This window comes from Bos indicus, chromosome 3 (assembly GCF_029378745.1).
Source record: "Bos indicus isolate NIAB-ARS_2022 breed Sahiwal x Tharparkar chromosome 3, NIAB-ARS_B.indTharparkar_mat_pri_1.0, whole genome shotgun sequence".
In the NCBI taxonomy this organism is placed as follows: Eukaryota; Metazoa; Chordata; class Mammalia; order Artiodactyla; family Bovidae; genus Bos; species Bos indicus.
Window position 1 is genome coordinate 58,695,027 of NC_091762.1, and position 26,308 is coordinate 58,721,334.

The 26,308-nt window shown below is 37.3% G+C and overlaps 1 protein-coding gene across 3 annotated transcripts in view; it reads left to right on the forward strand.

Moving 5' to 3' along the window:
* ZNHIT6 (zinc finger HIT-type containing 6) overlaps nucleotides 1-26,308 on the forward strand; it is a 61,163-nt gene that overhangs the window by 27,825 nt on the left and 7,030 nt on the right. For all 3 annotated transcript variants that reach the window (XR_011565819.1, XM_070786186.1, XM_019957166.2), the window contains exons 6-8: nucleotides 8,983-9,051; nucleotides 10,351-10,431; nucleotides 11,995-12,072. Coding sequence is in view for 2 of the 3 variants with exons in the window: in XM_070786186.1 (XP_070642287.1) it covers nucleotides 8,983-9,051; nucleotides 10,351-10,431; nucleotides 11,995-12,072 (228 nt within the window). In the remaining variant the exon portion in view is untranslated. The remainder of the gene's footprint in view (nucleotides 1-8,982; nucleotides 9,052-10,350; nucleotides 10,432-11,994; nucleotides 12,073-26,308) is intronic.

Genomic DNA, 26,308 nt, shown 5'->3' on the forward strand with positions numbered 1-26,308 from the left:
TATGGTACATATTTTCTCCAAAGTTAATGTAAAACAGATGCCTGCATTTAGTGCTGGTGTTCAGTTTTTGGTATGCATGTATCTGCTTTCCTTTCTGTATTCTAGTGTTTCTTGGGAATGGCTCTGTTGACACTTTGAACAGGACAGTTTTTGTTGTGTGGCACTTTCGTGTGCATTACAGGAAGGTTGGCATTTCTGGTCCCTGCCCACTAAATACCTAAAGTGCTCCCCAGTCTCGGAACAATCAAAACTGCCTAGCCGCTTCCAAATGAGGTTGGTGCCACTCCGGGTGGAGAACTGCCTTATTAAGTGCTCGAATATATATTAGTTATTTGAAGCAAAATGTACTTTTTGTTCATTTCGATCTTTACCTACTATATCCGTTTTCTTAATGTGCTGTCTACCACATACTCCACAAGCAGGTTAACCTGTTTCCTATTATGATCATGTATTACCAGTAGTGAAACTGGTTTTTAAAAGACCAAAATATAACTGGAACTTCTCAAAGTATTTCATAATGATGTGAGGCATAAAATTACGGTTTTCATTCTCCCCAGTTCCAGTAACCCTTTGCATTCACTCTTCCAAGAACATTTGCTATGGTACCAATCCTAACAAAATAGATGGGTTATTTTTATGAAGATAGTTATGTTTATTTTTGAGGCTTTAAATTTAAAAGATAAAATTTAAATTTCAAAAGATAAAATGCCTGTGAGTGAAGGATTATGTGCGTTTATTTATTATTGAAGCGTTTCACATTTTTGTAGATTTTCTTTCTGCTTTAAGTTAAAATAAGATTTTATAACCCACAGTGGAATAAAATTCGTTTTTCCTAATAGTCCATTGGGTGTTATTTTCTGTTTCCAGATTTTATAGCAGTTGACAATATATTGATTAATCTATCTTCACTATGGCTTAGAAATGCAAGAAGGAACCTAGAAAGAAAAATGTAATCCCTTGTATGAAACAAGATGCTTTATTTGCATGAAATAAAATATTCAGTTCAAACCAGTTTGAGCTATAAATGTGGTGTATTATTATATAGGCTTTCATAACTGAATGTCCACAGGTAGGATGGACTTCAGGACTTCGGGTACAGTGACTCATTGTATCATGAAAGACCCAGTTTATAGATGATTCTTCATTGTATTTTCTGTGATGTCCGCCAGATCCTTCTAATGGTTTAGGTAAAATATTTAGGAGTGCTTGTTTCCCAATGTAACTGAACAGGAAACGTGAAATTTTCTGTGATTGGACCACCTAGGTCATCTGCCCAATCCTGAGACCTTGTGTCCAGGAGAATATAAGGTGTGACTTTCTTAAGCCAAACAGTAAGTGTGTAGTCCTAGAGATGGGGATGGGATCTATTATTCACCAAAATCTGATTTGGATTAGGAAGGAGAATGGAGGTAAGGGATTGCCAAGGAGACAGAATGTCCAGGATAACTCTTAAAAGTGATTTTAAAATATGGAGGCGAGTGTTTAAAATAAAATTGAGATCCATTTGAGTTATTAGTACAGAAAAATACATGGTTTGTTATTGAACTTTGATTTCTGGAAAGTTCATTATAGTATGCTAGATTGCAGCATAAACTCTTAAGAGTTAAAGTGCTGCCTGGGTTCAAACCCCAGCTCTGCCACTTTCCAGCAGAATAATAATGTTGGAAGAGTGCCTGACTTGTCTTTACCTTAGTGTTCTCTCCTATAAATGAAATAGTAGCCTTTATCCCATAGAATTATAAGAATTAAATTAATTGATACATATAAAACACTTAGAACAATGCCTGGCATTCAGGAGGCACTTAATAAACCAGTCAGCCTTCTGCATCTGCCAGTTCTGCATCTACAGATTTAGTCAATCACAGATTAAAAATATTTGGGGAAAATCTTGGAAGGTTCCAAAAAAGCAAAACTTGAATATGCTGTATACCAGCAACTGTTTACATAGCATTTATATTGTGTTAGATATTATAAACAATCTAGGGGTGATTTTAAAGTATTTGGGAGGATGTGTGTAGGTTATATGCTGATAGACATTTTATATAAAGGATTTGAGCATCTTCAGTTTTGGTATCTGTGCAGCAGGGTGCAGGGGAGGACTGAACCAACTCCCCCAGGATACCAAAGGATGACTGTTGTTTACTGCTGTTGCGACTAGCGAGTGCTTTCTGGTATAAGGCTTCACTGGTAGTTTGCATAACCTGTAGACTTTTCTGAGTTAATGAATGGTATGGGTTCGACGCCTGGATCAGGAAGATCCCCTGGAGGAGGGCATGGCAACCCACTCCAGTATTCTTGCCTGAGAATCCCATGGACAGAGAGGTCTGGCGGGCTACAGTCCGTAGGGCCATGAAGAGTCAGACACGACTCAAGTGACTGAGCACGCACATACACATGGTAGTCTGAAGATCAGACTTGTAGAAAGTTTAGCTTTCACTTACCTCATGACGTCACCTGTATTTATGAATCATAAGTAAAAATTTCAGGCATATGTAAACTGCACTGTATCAGCAAGCTTCTCCACAAGCTTGTAGGAAATACTTCCCTTAATAACTGCGAACAAGAGTTGAAGAGTTAATGGCCTGAATATACTGTAGAAACAGTTATTAGGAGAGTTAAATAACAGGATGACAGATTTCCTTCTAAGCTTTCATTTTGCTCTTCTTTAAAAACCTGTGTTGGTAGTGCGTTAATCAGAATAAAATCCATATTGTTTGACAGAACATTCAGAGCCCTTAGCAGTCTGGTATTAGTCCACATGTCCAGTTTCATAAACACTGAATTCCATGAAAGTAGAGTTTGGTTATAAACTCGTGGCACAATATTCTAAGTTGAAGACCCTGCAATGTTTCTGTTCTAAGCTTCATAACTCACAGGACATTAAATTGAATGTAAAATTATAACAGTAGTAATAACAGTAACTAACATTTTTGGTTGTGGTGTTCTGAGCTCTTGACCTATATATACTCACTTAATCCTATGATATAAATATTGTTCTCCCTGTTTTACTGTGAGAACGCTGAGGCATAGAGGAGATGTGTCTCTTGCTCAAGATCACATGAAGTAATAAATTTTGTTAAGAGTAGGATTCAAACAGAGTCCACTTCACCTCTCCCCTCTCCTACCTCTGGGCATTACAGTATATTGGATATCTTTTCTGTGTACAATGTCAATAAAGAACAGAGTTCTTTTATGTGAAACTCTATACTCTTCTTACAGTGATTTGGAAGGAAAAACGTGCGTTGGTGGTTCATTCACTGCCCTTTTAAAAAGAGGCTGCTTTGGGCTCATCCCCTGTGTCTCTTTGCATCCCTAATGCTCAGAGAGCCCTCATAAGTGTTCTTTGAGTAAATGTTGGTTAATCAGTGATGTAATGGAATGAGAATTGGCAATTTTTTTAAGAAACAAAAGTGTTCATGTGCATTTAAATTTTGTATTAGAAATCTTAGTTCTTAGAATTCAGTTTCCATATGTTACTCTTGCTGCTGCTGCTGCTGCCGCTAAGTCGCTTCAGTTGTGTCTGACTCTGTGCGACCCCATAGATGGCAGCCCACCAGGCTCCCCTGTCCCTGGGATTCTCCAGGCAAGAACACTGGAGTGGGTTGCCATTTCCTTCTCCAATGCATGAAAGTGGAAAGTGAAAGTGAAGTCGCTCAGTTGTGTCTGACTCTTTGCGACCCCATGGACTGCAGCCTACCAGGCTCCTCCGTCCATGGGATTTTCCAGGCAAAAGTACTGGAGTGGAGTGCCATCACCTTCTCCAATGTTACTCTTAGTTGCAGCATATTTCTTGAGGCACAAAGCTTTGAAGCTGTCAGAAGATTAAATAAGGAACCCTAGTTCTGGTTGAGTAATAATTTCTGAGATAAACACTTTAAAATAGGACTTCTAATAATAAAATATTTTTTATTTGGAAAAACTTGAGAATTTTCCCCTGAATATTCATCACTTTTATTTATTTGTTTTTAATAGGATAATTGCTTTACAGTGTTGTAATGGTTTGTGCCATACAGCAGCGTAAATCAATCATATATATCCTCTTCCTCTGGAGCCTCCCTCCCACCCCCGCCATCTCACCCATCTAGGTCGTCACAGAGCACAGGCTGGGCTCCCTGTGTTATATAGTAGCTTCCCACTAGCAATCTGTTTTACATATGGTAGTGTATATATCGGAGAAGGCAATGGCACTCCACTCCAGTACTTTTGCCTGGAAAATCCCATGGACGGAGGAGCCTGGTAGGCTGCAGTCCATGGGGTCGCAAAGAGTCAGATACGACTGAGCGACTTCACTTTCACTTTTCACTTTCATGCATTGGAGAAGGAAATGGCAACCCACTCCAGTGTTCTTGCCTGGAGAATCCCAGGAACAGGGAAGCCTGGTGGGCTGCCATCTATGGGGTCACACAGAGTCGGACACGACTGAAGCGACTTAGCAGCAGCAGCAGTGTATATATGTCAGTGAATAAAATATTTTTAAGTTTAAAAAGAATGTTAAAATTATTCTTGTCTTTTCTGTGACTTCCCCATGAAAGCATCTTTGATTTTTCTGATAATAAAAAATAGCCAGTCATTATGTCGACAGTTTATTTAATACAGACACACAGAGAAAGAATTAAGTCCTTTCATAATGTTAAGAAATAACCATTGTTAAAAATTTGGGGCGTATCCTTCATACTTCTAAATACAAAGTCATGAAGTCAGAAGAGTAGTTGAGTATATAAATACATTACTTCCCCAGCCCCAAATTTGTGTTTCATCCACATATTATTGTCTTGGAACTGTGGGAGAGAATGAACCTCAACAGTTTCTAGTAAGCAAGAGTTGTTGAATAAATGTCCTATGTTAACTCACTAAAATCAAGTGTAAAATAATAATTATTTTTGTCATTTAATACTTGTTCACATAGGTGTTTCTCAGTCTTTTCTCATTATCACCTCCCAAGGAACCTTTTTAAACATTTTCCCTCAAATTGCTTCCTGCCCGCCTGCCCACCCTGATATTTTGATACCACGTATGTATCTGTTTATGTACTGGAACCCTCCAAAGGGCCACAAACAAACAATTATACTAATTTTTTCTACCCTCCTAAGAACCAGTTTTCAGCCTCTTGGGAGTGATGCTTCCCACATTGAGAATGTATGGGGTGTGTGTGTGTGTGTGTGTGTGTGTGTATTTGGGAGAGGAGGAGAAAAAGCTTTGCTGTGCATGAATGACTACTTCAGTTTCATGGCACTCAGAGAAGGAGCCAGTGTTTTTATTACCTTGTCAGTTTGTCCAGAAGGGAACATTAGATTTAATTGTTGCCACCATTACTTCACTGGTCTATTATCGAACTACAAACATCGTGCTTTAGGGTGCCTAAGTTGCTGAGAATATTCTGGGTATAGTAATTCCATCCTTGAGAACGTTGATAAATATGGCAAGGACACAATGACATCTTTCTAATTGAAGGCGTTTTGTTGAATTGAGGGAACAGAAGTCCTAATGCGTTAAGAACAATAATAAATATTTAAACCTCTATCCCAGTGGTTGTCAAAAATCATGATTTTGCCTCGCAGAGGACATTTGCAGTATTGGGGAACATTTTTAGTTGTCACAGCTGAGGGAGTGGATGTTGTTAGTGGCATCTCATGGTGAGAGGCCTGGTGCTAAACGTCTTGCTAAACATCTTGCAGTGCGCAAGGTGATGTATCCCCACACCGTGAACCATAATAGAAGTATCTGGTCCAAACTGTCAGCACTGCTGAGGTTGAGAAACCCAGCTTTATCCTAATGATTCTATATCTTGGAATCTATATTTAGAAAATAACCCAAAACTCAGAAACAATTGTATGTATGCCTAGAGATGCTCACTGAAGCATTATTAATTTTAAGCTTTTTTTTTTAACAAAGTATTCTTTCAGAAAACTTACAAACAAAAGAGAGGGGGACTCAGTCCCCCCCCAAAATAATGTTGTTGGGATTTTGATGTATGTATTCTTTGAAGTAGGACTTTTATCACTATATGGGCTTCCTTGGTAGCTCAGCAGTAAAGAATCTGCCTGCAATGCAGGAGATGCAGGTTTGATCCCTAGGTCAGGAAGATCCGCTGGAGAAGGAAATGGCAGTCCCCTCCAGTATTCTTGTCTGGAAAAACCCCATGGACAGAGGAACCTGGTGGCCTGTAGTCCATGGGGTCACAAAGAGTCGGGCACGACTGAGTGACTACTTTGACTTTCATATAGTGACATGCTGCTATTCAGTTACTCCGTTGTGTCTGACTCTTTGCGACCCCATGGAGTGTAGCCCACCAGCCTCCTCTGTCCATGGAATTCTCCAGGCAAGAATACTTGAGTGGGTAGCCATTCCCTTCTCCAAGGGATCTTCCTGATCCAGAGATCAAACCCGGTCTCTTGCATTGCAGGCGGGTTCTTTACTGTCTGAGCCACCAGGGAAGCCCATATCGTTCTATATACGTATGAAAAATGAAAGAGTTAATTCTTTCAGACTTAGAGATTTCATTGCCTTAGTCAGGACCACATCAATTTCAGGAACACTGAAGAACCACTTCAGAGGGAATTAATTAACTCATTCATTTCAGGAATTTTTTATACTGTACTCTTCAACCTTTTTGTCCACTCTCTCTTAAATTTTAGACTCCACATTACTGTTCACAGATGCCTCTTATACTATCATAAAGTGAAAACATAGAGGCAGTTTTTCAGTGAAGTTAACTCTAAGTTCTATGTACCAGAAAAGGTACATGATAGCCCCATCCCTGAGGCCATTCTTCTGTTTTTCTTTACTGTGATGTAAGAACAAGAACAAGTGGTAAAAAATGGGAAGCAGTCATAAATGTCTGGAGAGTCGATAAATAGATTTTGGCATTCTTCGTGCAATGGAATACTATGTAATGGTTAAAATTAATGAACTAATTTACATGTATCATCATAAGTCTCCAAAGCATAACATAAAGAGCATGACATGAGGTATTTAGAGTATGATAACATTGAAATAGGTGTTGCTATCACACAAAATATTGCATAGATATGTTTGTATATGTATTAAAAATGTAAAACCATAAATGACAAAAATAGATACCCAACCTCAGGATAGTAATTACCTCTCTTAAGGAGAAGGGAATTGGATCAAGGACCAGTGAAAAGATTCATCAACCACATTTATAATCTTACATGTCTTAGAAGAAAGTATCTCAAGCATATAAATATGGCAACATGCAAGTTGGTTGACTATGTCTATGTTGAATGTTTTTATTCTTTTTTTGTTTTTAAGCTAAATACACTTTTCAGATTTGTTCATGTTTTAACTCGGGCCAAATATAAATAGATAATAGGCATAATTTAGCAATATATAATAAAAGAGTAATGAATGATTCCCATATAGCCACAACTAGTTAACTAAAACTAATAAAATCATTTCCAAGGACTTTTCTGTCTTTGTTTTTGGAATGTTAAGTACTTTCAGAGGGTATCTGGGGTCCACTGAATGTTAAGAAAGGCAAATGGTTCTTGAAATTACGTAAGCAACAGTTGCAGTGATTATGATTTACAATTCCAAAACATGACAAACTGGTAATCTTTCCTCTTCCCTCTGTAACTTAAATATATTTAGAAGGAAACCATATTGTACATTAAGATTAAAAAATTACTTCATACTAAGAAATGTGGTGTCTCTTGGCCTCTTGATACTGATACTATGCTTACCTATTTCACAGATAGCAAATACTGCAAGATGTTTCATTTTAGAAGAATTCTTTATTTAAAATCAGTAACTGTTGTGTTTGTGTTCAGGTTTTTCTGTTTTTTTTTTTTTTTTTAAGTTTTCTCCTCTGAGATTTTAGATATCCAACCTTTAAATCAGTAAGGGATGCTTTACAACTTAAATCTATCCAAAAAAAAAAAAATTTAACATGATTGCTTCTTGTATAAGTGGCACTATCAAGTATCAATATGTGTTTCTCTAACTAGTGCCCAAAACTATCTTGTTACTGAAGAAAATATCCATAAGCAAATCTGTGATAACTTACATTAATAGAAGGATTTTTACTTAATTTTATGTTAGTCTTCACACAAAAAATTGACCAAATCATATAAATGTTTGGTGGGAGATATTCTACCAGATTGTATTAAAAAAAATTATTTTAGATTTTGGGACCATGCTGCTAAGGGATATATTTATAGGAGATATTGACTATTGCTTGTACATACAGCTAGCAATAAACTTGCCGGTGGGTTGTTAGAAATTTATTTGCCAAGAAAGAAAAACATGTATAAAATGATCATGTAGTGAAGACATTTAAATTTATGTAATGGATTGAATATTTTGAGCATTAAATGTTTTTAAAAAGGAATGGTCTCCAAATTTTGATGTATCAGATAGAGCATATGGCCATTTTTCTAAAATCACACATTTAGTGAATTGTTACAGTTGATTCTGTGTCAAGCCAAAGTTTAGACTAACAGCGAACAGACTAACTCAGAGTGCTTTCTGCTTAGCAACCAATTTGTTGTCTCCTGTTTTGCTACTGAATGCACGTACTCATGGCTCAGAAGTGTATCTGCAGCCAGCTGGTCTCAACTGGACAATACTTCATTCACCTAATTTCCAAACTAGTCAGGCAGAGACATCAGCTTTTTATTTTTAGTCATGAGGAAATTTATTTGTAAACTTCAAGTAGTAGCTCACTGATCTCAGAAGCCCCTGAACTATGAGAAACTGCCTTTTAATTCAAGAATGCGAAATCCTTGGAATTTCTGTTCTGCTTAGTATTTTTTCCTCTTAAAGCCTCTTGCAAGTATATTGTTTAAAAAACATAACCTCTAACATTCTAGAAAAGAGAAAATAGCTTTTAGTATAAAAAAATTTTAAACTCCAAGAATACTTTTAGAATAATTATCTGAAAACAAAAATTTAGGAAGTTCGTTGTGTGTTCAGATTTCTGTTGTCTGCCTTTATCCCCCACATGATTGTTTTCTCTCTTAGAAAACAACAGTTTTTTTGGCATGTGAAGCTTCAATTTCCTCAGAGTCAAGCTGTGTACGTAGAAAAAAGGTATAGTATCACCACTTTCTATTTATAATTTACTTGTTTTCATTACGCCTCCGTATGGAAAATAAACTGTTAGATGTGATGTCAGTAGTAGAATGGATAACTAAGTATGGTATAGTCATACAATGAAATGCTACACACCACTGAAAATGAATCAACTACAATTACACACATCAACATGGACGAACCTCAGAAGTAATGTCTAGTGAGAAAACCAAGTTAAGGAAGAATATAAAGTATGATTTTTGTATGTAAATATGGAAAAAAATAAAAGTATACTTTTTAGGAATACCTCAATGGCACCCCACTCCAGTACTCTTGCTTGGAAAATCCCATGGATGGAGGAGCCTGTTAGGCTGCAGTCCATGGGGTCGCTAAGAGTCAGACACGACTGAGCGACTTCACTTTGACTTTTCACTTTCATGCATTGGAGAAGGAAATGGCGACCCACTCCAGTGTTCTTGCCTGGAGAATCCCAGGGACGGGGGAGCCTGGTGGGCTGCCATCTATGGGGTCGCACAGAGTCGAACACAACTGAAATGACTTAGCATAGCATAGCATAGTAATGGTAGAACTCTGAGGAAAGTGATTAGCACATAAATCATAATAGTGTTTACTTCAAGATGGGGACAGATGTGAAGGAGAGCAGCATAGGGAGAATCAGGAGGGCTGAATCAAGAGGAAACCTCTTCAGGCAGGTGGTTATACAGGAAATGAAAAATAATCCCAAATTCTACTATGATAAAATTACTGCTATTAACATCACAATGTGTCCTCAGAAAATACATTATTTTGGACATGAATATGTATACTCATAATTGGAATTAATTCACATAACAGTTGTTTATCCTACTTTTTTCATATTATGAACATTTTCAGATACCATTTAAAAATTTGAATGGTGGTATACTATTTAATTCCTTGGGTTAAGAAAATTTTAAAGTTGCCTTTTAAATAATGTCTTTAGCATATATTCATACTATGCATAAATGTCCTCTCTTTGTAATTGCCATATCAATTTTAGGGAAGAACTTTATTATTTAAGGTTGCATGACTGACTAACAACAGGGAAAGGACTTACATTTTACAGGTAGGGATATGTAGCACAGTAGTGTATATGAATATGTATGAGCTTTTTTCCTAAGTAATTTTTGCTTAAAAGGATATTATATTTTGCCAAGACTAGAATAAAAGGTCTATGTTCAGTTTTTTCTCTAAAGCCACAATATTTAATAATTCTAAATTAACACCTTTAGTAGAAAATTATAAATAATAAGTTTTGTTTTTGTTTTTGTTGGGAAGAGTACCAGATGATAAAACTATCAATGAAATCCTAAGACCTTACATTGATCCTGAAAAGTCTGATCCTGTAATTCGTCAAAGGTATGTTTCAAAAATCTTGTCACTTTCTGAAATTATTCTACATAATGAGGTGTGTATTATGTGCATATTTAAATAAAGCCATGTTTTTATTAGAATGTGATATTTTCATAGTGTACTTTCTGTCCCATTTCCTTGGGGTGTACTCAGGACTTTGTCAGTCAGAGGTGATGTTTTGGGTGAGAATTTTGGTTATAGTAAAAATAACAGTACTTAACACTTTGTATTAATTCATTTAATCCTCACAATAACCCTTTAAAGTAGATTATTGCCATTATATCCATTTTACAGGTGGAGAAACTAAGCCTTAAAGTGGTTAAGTGACCTCATAAAGCTAATAATTAGGGAAGTAGGATTCAAATTCAGGCAGTCTGGATTCAGAGTCTGTACTCTTAGCCCTTAAACTAAACTGCCTTTCAAAGTTGAACTCAAAACTCTGAAAATTAGAGTTTCCAAGTAGTTAAAGACAGGAAATCCTGTTTCAGCCAAGTCTTCATAAAACTAAGTAATGTAGTTCTGCCTCCTGTCCAGAAATACATGGACAAAAATGGTTAACATAGCATAGTGGAAAGATTCAGTTATGAATATCTGCTTTAGAATAGCTAATTTTGTCCCTTATTAGCTATGTGATCAGGAGTCAACTTACTTACCTAACTTCTGGGCCTTAATTTTTTCCATCAGTAAAATGAGAATGATGATGTTTACTAGATAGAGTTGTTATGAAGCTTTTAAAAAATTACGTATATAAGGTTCCTGGTACAGAGTCTTACACATAGTAGCACTGAAAGAAGGAAACTGTTAGCATGTGAATGTGTTTCTGAGCAGGAGTTTCTTTTCACCAGGTGATACCTGCTTAAGATAGTCATGCTTGGTTTGTTTTAAATTTTAAATTGGGTGAATTCTAAAGCATCTGATTCAGTTCTAGTTAAATCTTATCTTCTGCTTTTCATAAAAAATGTTGACACAAACCCGATCTATGTTGCATACCACACAGTGTCTTTGGGACCGCTACCATGTTTCTTTTCCTTTTACTGTAGTTGTTGTTTAGTCATCCAGCTCATGTCTGACTCTCTGCAATCCCATGGGCTGTAGCCCCCCAGACTCCTGTGTTTGTGGGATTTCCCAGGCAAGAATACTGAAGTGGGTTGCCATTTCCTTCTCCAGGGGATCTTCCCAACCCAGGGATCAAACCTCCATCTCCTGCTTAGCAGGCAGGTTCTTTACCACTGAGCCACCAGGGAAGCCTTTCTTCTTGCTACGAACAATCTAATTGTTATTACTGGTCATATATTTAACAATAAGGCAAAATACCTGTGATCAAATTGGATACTTTTTTAAAAAATTAAATAAATTAGCAAGATTAATGTGTACAGAGAGAAGATAGATAATTTTTTTTACACTTAGATTGTTGGTTAGAAAATATCTTTAACACTTTTTCTGTGCTTGGATAGGTAAATTTTAAGTATTATAATTAGCTACTCATAGATGCTTAGTTTTCCATAGACACAGTTTTAAAATACACCAAAAAGCAGTTTTACTTCCTTTAATATGACTTTTTTATTTCAGGTTGAAAGCCTACATTTGCTGTCAGACTGGGGTCCAAATTTTAATGAAGGTAGAAAATATGCAGCAAAATTTAGTAAGGTAAAGTTGCTTCTCTTTCCATTTCTTTAAATGTCTTCTAATTCTGTAATACAACTAAGTAGCTTGCTTAGTGGAAGTGGCTAGTTATTTTACTAATTATCTGGCTGTCAGCAAAGCCTAGGCTTTTAAAAATGAACTTCAAATTAAAATTTTTAGATAATCACACATCATAATATAGGATAAATGCAATTGAAAAATCACCCTGCTTAAGGACATGGAAGCAACCTAGATGCCCATCAGCAGATGAATGGATAAGAAAGCTGTGGTACATATACACAATGGAGTATTACTCAGCCATTAAAAAGAATGCATTTGAATCGGTCTAATGAGGTGAGTGAAACTGGAGCCTATTATACAGAGTGAAGTAAGCCAGAAAGAAAAACACCAATACAGTATACTAACGCATATATATGGAATTTAGAAAGATGGTAACAAAAACCCTGTATACAAGACAGCAAAAGAGACACTGATGTATATAACAGTCTTTTGGACTCTGTGGGAGAGGGAGAGGGTGGGATGATTTGGGAGAATGGCATTGAAACATGTATAATGTCATATATGAAATGAGTGGCCAGTCCAGGTTCAATGCATGATACTGGATGCTTGGGGCTGGTGCACTGGGACGACCCAGAGGGATGGTATGGGGAGGGAGGAGGGTTCAGGATGGGGAACACGTGTATACCTGTGGTGGATTCATGTTGATATATGGCAAAACCAATACAATATTGTAAAGTTAAAAAAATAAATAAAAATTTTAAAAAAATAAAAAAAAAAGAAGAAAAATCACCCTGGTTAGAATATTTTAAAATAACATCATGTGCAACTGAAAGGTTTTTAAATTCCATTGTAACTTATTTCAAGAAATATTCTGTACAGGTGTGTGTGCATGCATCCTCAGTCATGTCCAGCTGTTTTACAACTCCATGAACTGTAGCCCATCAGGCTCCTCTGTTTATGGAATTTCCTAGGCAAGAATACTGGAGTAGGTTGCAATTTCCTACTCTAAGGGATTTTCCCGACCTAGAGATCAAATCAAAGTCTCTTGCATCTCCCGCATTGAAGCAGATTCTTTACTACTGAGGCACCGAGGAAGCCTATTCTATACAATAGAGTTCCAATGTTCCAGGTTTTGCTTTAGGAATAAAAAAATTTGTGTGATAAACTGACCATTGAATATATCACAGTGGAAAGAACTCTACACAGAACGTGAAGAAAGCCAGGCTCTAACAAACATTGTGATTTGAGAGTTTTAATATCAGTAGGTTCTCTGTCCCTTCTTTAATGGGTTGATGAAGTAGACAACGTTGACAGATCTTTGAGAGTCCCTGCAGTGTGTCCTTAATAAGTGCCAGTTATGTGTGCATTACACTAAATTGCAGAACACTGATCTTTTAAGATCTGTGATGCTTTGCCCCCTTTGTTTCATTAACAAAACTACTAGATTCACTTCAGACTAAATATGATTGGCCCCGTCTGCTTGTATCGCTTAGAGATTTAAGCATCCAAGCTGTGAAAACAAAGCTGGGTTTGAATCCCGGCTCAGTCTGCTTCTAATTACATTAACTTGAGTAAATTACATAGCCTAACTGCCTTACTTTCCTCATCTCTAAACTGGGGGTAATAATAATCAGGTTGTCATGAGAGAATGAGATAAATATTTAGCACATGGTAAGTGCATGCTTTTATTATTACTATTGCTACTATTGCTGTTATTACTACTATTACAACAGATAAATGGATTCTTACAAACATCTTCCAAAATTCAAGGAAACCAAAATTCCTTGAATTCCTTACCTATTATAAAAGGTAAGGTAAATGTAAGATACTGCATAGTTTAAAGTTTATAATATAGGATAGACTGCTTAGGCCCAGATAAGTGTTCATTTTTGACTTGGAAATACATACTGTTAATCTGTGAAGAGAGAATGGGAATGGTGATCTCAGCTTGTCCTAGAGGACAGAGTTTTCTTGGAGAGTGACAGAAATGCCTGGAGCATGACACAACCCAGAGGGGAGCAGTTGGTAAAACCTTTTCAGGAAGTTGCATTAGAAAGAAATCCGAACATAGCAAGACAGGAGGATATAAGTGAGATTGGTAGATTGTATTTTAACAAAGGACCAAAGAGGATAAACCTTCACCAAAAAAGGTCAAAGGACTTACTGCAGTGAAGATCAGATGACCTAATTCAACTTCTCTGGGCTCCATTTCCCTGTAAGAGCCTTTAGTTTCTCTTATGTTATGGCTTTCCTTCTTTAGAAACTTAAAAAGGACTTCTATTGGGCCTTGGATTAACCTTTTTAATCCCCAGAGGGGAGACAATGGTACAGTAATAAAGTAAAAGATGAGTAGTATTGACTTTAAGGAATATCTAGAATACTAAACCCAAGCCAAACTGAGTAACATGAAAAGTATTCTGACTTTCCCTTATCTATGTAGGAAAACATGTCCTCCAGATTTCCCCATTTGAGTTGTTTACTTAAACTGAATAATATATGAAAATGCTATCAAAGAAGAGGAAGCAGTAGCTTACAACCAAGGTCTAAGAATTTTGTTTTTAAAAATTGCCATGCTGCGTAACTTTGACTAGTGATGTTTTTCACTTTAAGGCAATAATAATGTTAGAAACTCTTAAGTGAGATACCTTTTATCCTGAAGGTGGACCTATGTTGGGCTAAGGTACATCCTTATATCTCTGACTGTTAAGTCAGCCTTAAGTATAGTTATCCTAATTTCTACAAAACTCCCTAGTTTTATTAGTTTCCATGCAAAGAGTTGACTCATTGGAAAAGACTCTGATGCTGGGAGGGACTGGGGGCAGGAGGAGAAGGGAACGACAGAGGATGAGATGGCTGGATGGCATCACTGACTCGATGGACATGAGTCTCAGTGAACTCCGGGAGTTGGTGATGGACAGGGAGGCCTGGCGTGCTGCGATTCATGGGGTCGCAAAGAGTCAGACACGACTGAGCGACTGAACTGAACTGAATCATGAATAATGAAATTTGATACTATGGAGATACATTTAGAAGTATATTTTTTTATTAAATATTTTTAAACCTGTGTTCATCACATTATACATTCATAGATAGGCTAAGATGAGCGTTTACACTTCATTGTATACTTAATTACAGTTACACCATTAAAGGAAAAGTACATTCAGAGAACATCTAAGTAAGATTATTATAGGTTATAAAATGCAGGCTTCTAATTTAAAATAAGGAGGATTTTATTATTTCCTGAAAAGTACTTAGAAGACTGAAACATATTTTCCTTGTGGCTTTCTGATTTTAAATATATCATACGATTTATAGCACTCCAGTAACTTCAGAGTAGTCTTTTGACCAAATACTTGGTATTGGTGATTTCCACTGGTTGTGTTTTTCATTCTTAGAGGGTTTATGACAATTGTCCCATTATATAACTGATCAGCTAGAGCAATCTTAAATTTTCCCATGCTTTAGCTTTACTTTATTCAACTTCTATGTTTAGATTTAGGTGATCATAGAATGTGTATCTCACCCTAAGGAATTTGTTACTCTTTAGGCATTTTCTTTCCAGAATATACAGGATTGAATTTGTATCTTCTTATGAAAGTAAGTGGGCTTCCCTTGTAGCTCAGTTGGTAAAGAATCCACCTAACCTGAGTTCGATCCCTGGGTTGGGAACATCCCCTGGAGAAGGAAAAGGCTACCCATTCCAGTATTCTGGCCAGGAGAATTTCATGGGCTGTATAGTCCATAGGGTGGCAAAGAGTCGGACACGACTGAGCGACTTTCACTCACTCACTCACTATAAAAATATGTCTACTTAAGTAAATCCATTCATTCATCCAGCAGACACTTAGTGAATACCCATTGCGGTCCAGGTGTTATAGACATTAGACTGAGAGCAGCAAGGAAGGGGAAGGCAATGGCACCCCACTCCAGTACTTTTGCCTGGAAAATCCCATGGATGGAGGAGCCTGGTAGGCTGCCGTCTATGGGGTTGCACAGAGTCGGACACGACTGAAGCAACTTAGCAGCAGCAGCAAGGAAAACCATTCTTGACTCTGGAGCTCACATTCCCAGTGGAGGAGAATTCATGTAAGATACTCTCTTGCACATCATTTCTCACCATGTTTCTGTTTTCAGAGAGTAAATGAGTGTTTTGAAGCAGAAAAGGCTATGACAGTAGTACCAGGCACCATCAGAGGCAGCCATTATATTGCTGCTAACTTATTAACAAAATAAGTTAGAATACTCCCAGCTTTGATGTAGTTCATTCAGTTGTAATTTTTCAAATCTATTATATTTTAGACCTATATTTTACTATTTACTTTCCATAAAGACTCATTTATTTTCCATAAAGAAATTCAGATGCATTTTCTATTGTTTTATGTTTACTTTGTTGCTGCTTTGATGTTGATATCAGATCCTGATTTTGATAACAATGTAGTTTAAGCTGTTGTGGGATGAATTCTTTTCAGATTTACTCAAAAGCCATTAATTAAGCACATTTACTCTCCTTGGCCTATAAATTACAAAATTGGAGTTTATATAGGACTGAGTAGGGTACAGTTTTGTTGTAATGAAGAAAACAGACATGAAGCAAAGTTGACCAGGGTGCCTGGTGTGGATCTGTCTTCTGAGAGATGGAGATAAGGTCTGGAGAGGGTTAAGGCACATTGAGTTTCAAGTAGAAGTGTCATCATTTTCTCAGTCATTACTTTCAAAAAGAATGGCCTTTCTATATTAATCCCTTATTACTAAGCACCCTATTTCTGTATCCTTTGAGCCTCAAAAGCTTTTTATAGATTCCTGCATTCTTGTCTTAACATTTATCTCAATGAAACATCCCATATGGTGATAAACTCCCTTTTGAAAACAGTGGCTGCCATATGCATCTTCATTTTTATATTCCTGAAAGTGCTGAGTCAGTGACTTTCCCATAGTAGGAATTCAGTCTTAACTCTTTTAATAAGTAGTGTGGTGGTGGTTTAGTTGCTAAGTCATGTCCGACTCTTGTGACCCCAGGAACTGTAGCCTGCCAGACTCCTCTGTCCATGGGATTCTCCAGGCAAGAATACTGGAATGGGTTGCCATTTCCTTCTCCAGGGATGTTCCCAACCCAGGAATCGAACCCAGGTCTCCTGCATTGCAGGCAGATTCGTTACCAACTGAGCCACGAGGGAAGACCCAATAAGTAGTATCAGATCAGATCAGATCAGTCGCTCAGTCGTGTCCGACTCTTTGCAACCCCATGAATTGCAGCACGCCAGGCCTCCCTGTCCCTCACCAACTCCCGGAGTTCACTGAGACTCACGTCCATCGAGTCAGTGATGCCATCCAGCCATCTCATCCTCTCTCATTCCCTTCTCCTCTTGCCCCCAATCCCTCCCAGCATCAGAGTCTTTTCCAATGAGTCAACTCTTCGCATGAGGTGGCCAAAGTACTGGAGTTTCAGCTTTAGCATCATTCCTTCCAAAGAAATCCCAGGGCTGATCTCCTTCAGAATGGACTGGTTGGATCTCCTTGCACTAATTCATTTAAATATATGTGTGCTTGCTATGCGCTAGGAGTTGATACCACTTTAAAGCAGGGTTCGGACAGCTTTTTTGCGAGTGGCCAGGCAGTACAGTTGCAATTGTCAAGCTGCCACGGTAGCACATAAACAGCTATAGACAGTACATAAATGACTGTCTGGGTATGACTATAAGATCTTATTTACAAAAACAGACAATGGACAGAATTTGGCCTGCTGACTGTATTTGCCAATTCCTGTGTGCTTCAATTCTCAGTTCTCTAAAATGAGAGAGAAAGATAGATTATTAAAACAACTGCCAAGTATAATGTAAAGTTTCTTCAGAAAAAGCACTTGTTCAGAGAACAGGCTTTTTGATATGTAACCTTGACCTGAAGTTTCAATAGGTTAAGACTGATCAAGTCTTTATTTTTCATTTATTCAGTTAATATTCATTGAGTCCCTTCCATATGCCAGCACAGTGCTAAGCCTTAGGAACACATAGACATCTAAAAGACTAGCCCTCAAGATGCTCACAGTTGAGGAATGAAGATAGGTATGTGGTAAATGGTAAAATACATATGTATTTAATAATACAGCATAGCAGAAAACATGGGCATCTTTGCCTGTCAGTTTTTGATGGGTGCACAGACCAGTTGTCTTCACTCTACTTCCAAAAATCGACATATAGAGCAAGGAGTTGAGACTTTAAACCCAAACCAAATTAAAATATTGTCCAAGCTTTGATTTCATGAATGTCACAGAAAATGTTATTACTCTTTTGTGGGGACTGCCTATTGTACTGGAGAAAGCAATGGCACCCCACTCCAGTACTCTTGCCTGGAAAATCCCATGGATGGAGGAGCCTGGAAGGCTGCAGTCCTTGGGGTCGCTGAGGGTCGGACACGACTGAGCAACTTCACTTTCACTTTTCACTTTCATGCATCGGAGAAGGAAATGGCAACCCACTCCAGTGTTCTTGCCTGGAGAATCCCAGGGACGGGGGAGCCTGGTGGGCTGCTGTCTCTGGGGTCGCACAGAGTCGGACATGACTTACAGAGATTCTATTAGTTGTTTCCTACTATGCTGGTTGCTGGTTGTAGTTAATAATTTCAGAACACTTTTTTCTTTTTTTTAAGCAAAAAGCAACCAGCAAAAGAATGAGCTATTTCTCTTGGATGATTTTATTTCCATGCTGAGAGGATGTTTTTTAAATAAAAAACTAAAGGTACTTTACTTTCTTTGGATCTGTAACTTGAAATATTTAAAAATCATTTACTGTGAAGTTGAGGTAAGACACTTTTTCCTATGCCCTTTTAGAGAAATTGGCTTTGCCTCCATAAAGGCCTCAAGTGAGACCCTCCTGACTTCTTTTTTTTTTTTTTTTTTTTCTGACTTCTTTTTGATTTTCACTAACACCCACCCACCAGCAAGCAAAGACCCCCTCCCCTCAACTACTACCTTAAAGCAGAGTGACCCCCCAGCTCAGGTTACTTGCTCAGATTCTCACTTCCAAGACTCTGAATTCTGCCTGCAAGGCACCATCTCTCAGACTTTGTTGATTCTGAGAACCTGGTCTCTTGCCTGTGTCACCTCCTCCTGGTCTCTCCTTGCTTTTCACCTCGCCCAGACACCTACTGGAGAAGGCAGTGGCACCCCACTCCAGTACTCTTGCCTGGAAAATCCATGGACGGAAGAGCCTGGTAGGCTACAGTCCATGGGGTCGCTAAGAGTCGGACACGACTGAGCGACTTCACTTTCACTTTTTACTTTCATGCATTGGAGAAGGAAATGACAACCCACTCCCGTGTTCTTGCCTGGAGAATCCCAGGGACGGGGAAGCCTGGTGGGCTGCCGTCTATGGGGTCGCACAGAGTCAGACATGACTGAAGTGACTTAGCAGTAGCAGCAGACACCTACTGGCTGATTTTGCTCCCTTAGCATAAGCATCTCTCCAACTGATTATTTAACCTGTTTCTTTTCTCAGAACATTGCTTCTCAGATTTCGGTGTCCATCATAACTATCTAGGACAGATGAAAATGTTGATTTTCAACCCGCCTTCAAAGTTCTGGGTTTAGTCAATCTCACACAGAACCTGCATTTTTTAGTCTCTGCCTCCTAGGGGACCCTGACAGAAGTTATCCCTGGAACCACACTTAGAAACTCTGCCCAGAATGGTAAACTCCTTGAGGACATTTTTAAATCCCATACAAGTGTCTAATGTGTTTTCTATATAGAAAGTATTTGGTAGATGTTTATGCAGTTGAGTTGTTGAAGTTGTATGTAGAAATGTGTAACATTAGAATGAATTTTTGAAGTCAGATTTCTACATCTTTAAAGATAGGGTCTGTACCCTTTGCCTAATCGAACTAGTAATAGGAAACTAAATCTAATTTCAGGCTTACAGAGAATGATTGAAAAGTATACTCTGAAGATATTCTAAATAAAAAATTTATAATATACATGTTAAGTTAGGATTTTTTTAAAAAAATATCCTGCCATTAAGGAACTGAAGACCTTTGAACTTAAGATTATTTTGATAATAATGGTCTAGAATTAAATATATATCAGAGAACATTAAAGGAATTCCAGGATTGCTAAAAACGGCATTAACTGCTTTCAGATGCCTTGTCTTATGTAAATAGCCAGAGACCGGTTTTGCCTTTTAGTTAGATCCACTGAAAATAACTGTGATGAAGGAAGGGTTAGTGACTAACAGTGTGCTCTCTAGATGAGATTACTTAAACTTCCTTTTGTTTCCCTTTTGGAATTTAATTCTAGTAATGAATTCTGCAGAGATAAATGGGGGGAAATCACTTAATCTAAGAATCAGTTGTAAACAACCTTGCAGATTAGTAGAAGATGCCATCATCAGCACTCACTCATCTCATTAAGAGATGCATTCCCAGTAAAATTGTACTTTAAATGTTTGTAATATGTTTTTGTTTTGATCAGTTTTGTACTAATAATAATTAAAATTATTCTATCCAGAAGAAATTTTAACACTTAAAGCCTTAAGGTCATAGATAATAAAATGAAATTTTTACCTAACATACACATTTTTGTTATAGGGAAGTATAACTGGGTGCTAAGTAAAAGGTTTTCAAGCATGAATGTATTTAGGATAAAATTCTGTGGAAAATTGAAATGGAAAGACAATCAAGGAGAAAGAAAAACCATATAAGATTTCTAACTATTAAGGAAGAACTTGTTCAAACAGTTTTTAAGTTGGTGATACTGGTACCATTCCCATTTTATTTAAATTCCGGTGAATTTACTTAAGAGTGATATAACATTTTCATTTTAAATTATCAGTATGTGCACTGCCCTACAAATTATGTTCTTTATAATCTGTTTAAACTTGTGAATAAAGATTTTTAAATGAAATTTTAGATGTCTATTCTAAAGTGTACAAAAGTATCTTTGTTTTCTAAAATTATTTTAGTTATGATAAGCAGAAAAGTGTGCAGAACGTGCATAAGTTTTCCCAAATGGAGACATACACAAATGTTTGCTGCAAGGGTGTTTAAAATCAGAGTTAAATCTAAAGGCTGATGGATGTCTTTATGGAACATATAAGTATTAATGACACCCTTATATTGAGTGCCTCCTACTGTTTTTTAAGTACTTTGTTAAGCATTTTATACACATTACAATTATGTTACACAATATATGCCTTGGGCTTCCCTGGTGGCTCAGTGGTAAAGAGTCCGCCTGCACTGCAGGAGATGAAGGTTTGACCCCTGGGTCCAGAAGTTCTCCTGGAGAAGGAAATGTCAACCCATTCCAGTTTTCTTGCCTGGGAAGTCCCATGGACAGAGGAGCCTGGTGGGCTACAGTCCATGGGGTCAAAAAGAGTCAGATACGACTTACCGACTAAACAACAACATACGTACATTATACATCATAAATATGTTTCATTACCCAGAAAGCCCTGACTGCAAATTTGTAACCACTAACTATTAAACCAGAGTACACGTTCTTGGAAGATGTAGAACTCAACCCCAGTTCTTTGTTACCCATTGCTGGGATTATTGATTATTTTCCAAAGTGAGAATCATAAGCAGGATGAGTACGTGCTCAAAATAGTCTTAACCGTTGGCCACATTTTGGATCTAGACTCTAGAACAGAGGAAGCAAGGGATCATTTCAGAACTAGAAAATGTTAGAATCAACCTGAAAAATGTCTGCACACATAAAGAAAATATGTAGCACAGGTTGCTAAATACTTTCATCATCTCACAACACATCCAGTGATGAAATGGGTTTCATGTGTGGCATTCTGCTTGAGGCAGTTTTATGATAAGAATTGTAAACGTAGCTTTAGAGAAGTTTACTCTTACTTAGCTCCAGGGAAGCTGAAACTCAGCTGGATGGATGAGTGGTTGAAGTTTCAGCTGCTGTGAACTTGTGAATATTAATTTGAGAGACTGTACAGAAAAGTTGATCCAAAATGATATGACAGTCAAAGTCTTATCAGATGATAAGCCCACAGTTTCCATAGTAATGATCTCATTTCAACTATGTACTATTTTGATTATTGATTAAGAGGATTATGTAAAACATAAAAAGTTTTCTCTAAAAACTTGGAAAATAAATTTTAACTCTCAGCTTGATGTTAATCCACTGATTTTATCCATTCTAGTTACATTACATAATAACTTGTACCAAATTTTATATATTCTGCAAAGAGAATAACAACATATTAAAATTTCTAGGTGATTCATTTTAGCCAAAGTACCTCATCTCCTTTTCAACTAGACTTCTCACTGAAATTCATAAGTACCAAAACTGAATTCTGTGTGTTTTCCCATATTCTCTATCTATTAATATCTTGCGGAGAAGGCAATGGCACCTCACTCCAGTACTTTTGCCTGGAAAATCCCATGGATGGAGGGGCCTGGTAGGCTGCAGTCCATGGGGTCGCCAAGAGTCGGACACGACTGAGCGACTTCACTTTCACTTTTCACTTTCATGCTTTGAAGAAGGAAATGGCAACCCACTATCTTGTACATGTGTTTCTTCCTAGAAAGCCTTCATCTTTTCATCTCTAGTGAATACCTAATAGTTCACCATTGTATTCCCAGTTCTTGAAACAGCAACTGGTACATGGTAGACCTTAGTAAGTATGTGTTGAGTGAGGAATAACCAAACAGACAAATGATTCTATGGTGTAGTTAATCCATGAACTACTTAACATTTAAGCAAGTTATTTGGAGGAACATGATCATATTTTCCAAAGTGATACTTCCTAATGAAGACTGAAGGTATATAAGACTCTTGCATTTAGTCTAGCACCAGAAGAAAGACATGCTTTGTTAATAGGAGAAAGGCTACTTAAAATTCCCTGTGTTAATTAGGAGAAAATCCATGCAGGGGGAAGGATTTTTAAGAACCAATTAAGGAGGGAAGGAGCTCAAGTTAGCAAATGAAGTGCCTAGATACTACAGGCACCTCTGCAGCCTGAAAGAACATTTGGAGGTGAAGGTTTATTGAGTATCTACTTAGGTTTAGATTTCTATCCTGACACATGTCCCAATGAAATGTGATAGCTTGTTTCTTTAACTGGCACTTCCAATAAACTGTAGGGTTTACTTCTGTGAACTTCCATTACCTAGGAGACTGTCTTTGTCTTAGTGTTAGTCATTCAGTCATATCTGACTCTTCGACCCTAGTGGACTGTAGCCCTCAAGGTTCCTCTGTCCATGAGATTTCCCAGGCAAGAATACTGGAGTGGGTTGCCATTTCCTTCTCCAGGGGATCTCCCCAGCCAAGGGTTTGAACCTGTGTCTCCTGTATTGCAGGCGAATTCTTTACCATCTGAGCCACCTTACATGGTAGATACTAAATAAATATTTGAGGAATTGATTGATGAATGAATGCTAGGGACTGTTTACAACATTTTCATGTGCATTAATTCTAATGAAGCATGTACTGTATCTCTATAAGATAGGGATCGTGGACTCTGAGAAATTGAGTTACCCAAAGAAACCAAATTACAGTTACAAAGCCAGGATTTGGACTCAGGTCTTTTTGTCTACAGAATTTCTGCTTTTTTCTACTGACTTGTCCATCATATAAATGATGAATATAATTCCTGAAAAGTATGTTATTTCCCTGCTAAAGATGCAAAATTACCTTTGAAGTACAAAGTCTTATTACTAACACTAGTTTGGCAAGTTACGTTTTAGAAACATTTTCACCTATTAGATTTAATCTTTACAAGCTAGCTGATGAGCTAGATAGCTTTTACAAGCTAGATAACTTTCATCATTATACTGATGAGGAAAACTGAATACTCTTGAGAAATCAGAGCATATAAGGACCTGTGATAAGAGTGGAACCCAAGCCTTCTGGATTTACAAGTAATTGAGCTTACTACTAATCGCATCTAGAATAAGAGCCTTGTAAAGCCCTCTTTAAAGAATGTTTTAAATTGCGTAGTTGGTCAGTTTATTTCACTACATCCATAGCTTTCATGTCATCAATAGACTGGGATCGTCTACCTGTGTGTTTCTGAGCTGTAGCGCTTTATGAACGGAGGCAGGTGTCTGCACTGCCCCCACTCATGCCAAGTATGTGGAGTCCTCATTTACACGTTTACATAAATTACATAAAAGTCCCAAAACGAGGTGCAGCAAACTACTGGTTCAACTACTGTTATATTTTTAATATGAAAACTAAGTGAAATTAGGTAAAAAGAAAATTTGACTTTGGCAAAACCTGTTTCTAATGTGACATGGACAGTTTGAGTTGCAAAAATTGTCACACGGGAGTATCATCTGGAGAAATTTTAACTAATGCCTTTTTCTTTTAAACAGAAGAGTTAAAAAAAAAAGTCTGACCCCTGTATTTAGTTTGGTTTTACATGTGTTAGTTTGAATTTATGTATCCTTTTTTCTCCTATTCTGGGTCTTCATTACCTATCTGGTTTCTTTCTTCCTTTTCATTTGGATTTTAAAAACTAGTTTGTTCACTTAATCTGTTCTCTTTCTCCTCTATTGAAAAAAGTTTAGTACTTTAAAATTACTTATTTTAAAGGAATTTGATAAGTATGAATCTAAAACATTTAGTTTATAATTTATTAACTTTACTGAATTCCGGAGAAGGCAATGGCACCCCACTCCAGTACTCTTGCCTGGAAAATCCCATGGATGGAGGAGCCTGGAAGGCTGCAGTCCATGGGGTTGCTGAGGGTCGGACACGACTGAGCGACTTCACTTTGACTTTTCACTTTCATGCATCGGAGAAGGAAATGGCAACCCACTCCAGTGTTCTTGCCTGGAGAATCCCAAGGATGGGGAAGCCTGGTGGGCTGCCATCTATGGGGTCACATAGAGTTGGACACGACTGAAGGGACTTAGCTTACTGAATTTAGTTTATACCAAGATAAGTCATACTTGAAAAACATTTGCCTATCAGATAACAATAAACTGATTTATGTTAAAGCTAAGTTTTTTTAAACACCAAGAGATTCAACTGTGTACAGTTTGCACTTTTAACCTAGAAACCTAAATTAAGAAATAATACACAACTATGAAGAATATAGGTTAAGTGCTGCCTTTTGTAGATAAATATCAAAAAACTTGCACAGTTTTAGAGCTGAAGGGATCTTAGTGATCACCTCATCCAATGACCTTATCTTGTAGTGGAAAAATTCTGTGGCCTCGGGATTGCTATTGAACTGTTAAATTTGGAGAATATTCTATTTTAGTTCACCTGTTTTTTAAGGGGGTGAAAGGGAAGATGATCTAAAGGTCGTCAGTGGTTAGATAGGAAATAGAATGGTTTGTGACTCCTCTCTCTTTTTTTTTAAATCTGTGTCTCCTTTTGAGTTATGGGAAGTTTAAAAAATCCTAATTTGCTAATAAAATGCAGAGAAGGAAGTTCAAGAACTTGGCCAGTTTCTTTGAAAATTAGTAACAGAGCTAAGCTTAAAAGCATACCCTTGAATATCAGTCCCCTTTTACGTATATGATGTCAATCACTTAATACCTGTTTAGCCTCCTGAGCTGTGCTGCCCTTGCAATGCCCCGGTGAAGGTGCCTACAGCTGGGTCGGCTAGTGAGCCTGTGAGAGTAATAAGCAAGTGAAATAACAAGAGGAAATGTCTAAGAGAGTCCCTAAGGGAAAAAGAAAAGACAAATGTTGGTATGTTAATTCTTTCAAACCCAAGTAGTTTGTCTTGTGGTAGTAGAACCCTTTTACTAATGGGAACACCAGAGTTCGTGAAAATTTCAAAAAAAGATGAAGCTTTCACTTGGGATTCAGTGACTTAATGGTTTGCAAAGGAGCTGACTCCTAAAGGTTTTGGGCAGAGCCAAGCTAGACTCTACAGCTTACCTCAAGATAATGGAAACAGAAGCATTCAAAGTAGTTACAGCCTCTTGGAAGTAAACGTAATACAAAACAATGATTTGAAAGTTGTGAGGAAGGCTATGAGGCTACATTTAAAAATGCAGAATGCATAAAAAAGTAAGTGTTTCAGTGCTACATAAGTGCCATTCTTCATTATTGAAAATGTTGACTGTTTTGAACTAAAGTTTCTGTAAGAGTGCATTGTTATTTTAGGTAAATACAACTGTAAAACTGTGTTCACAGATTAAGTAAATGAGTTAACAATTTCTGTGTTTTATCATTTAGCCTTTGTAATAACTCTCTGAAGTGATACAGTTATTATCTCCACTTTCGAGCATGGAATAGGAATTAGAGAAGTAACTTGTGAAGAATCACAG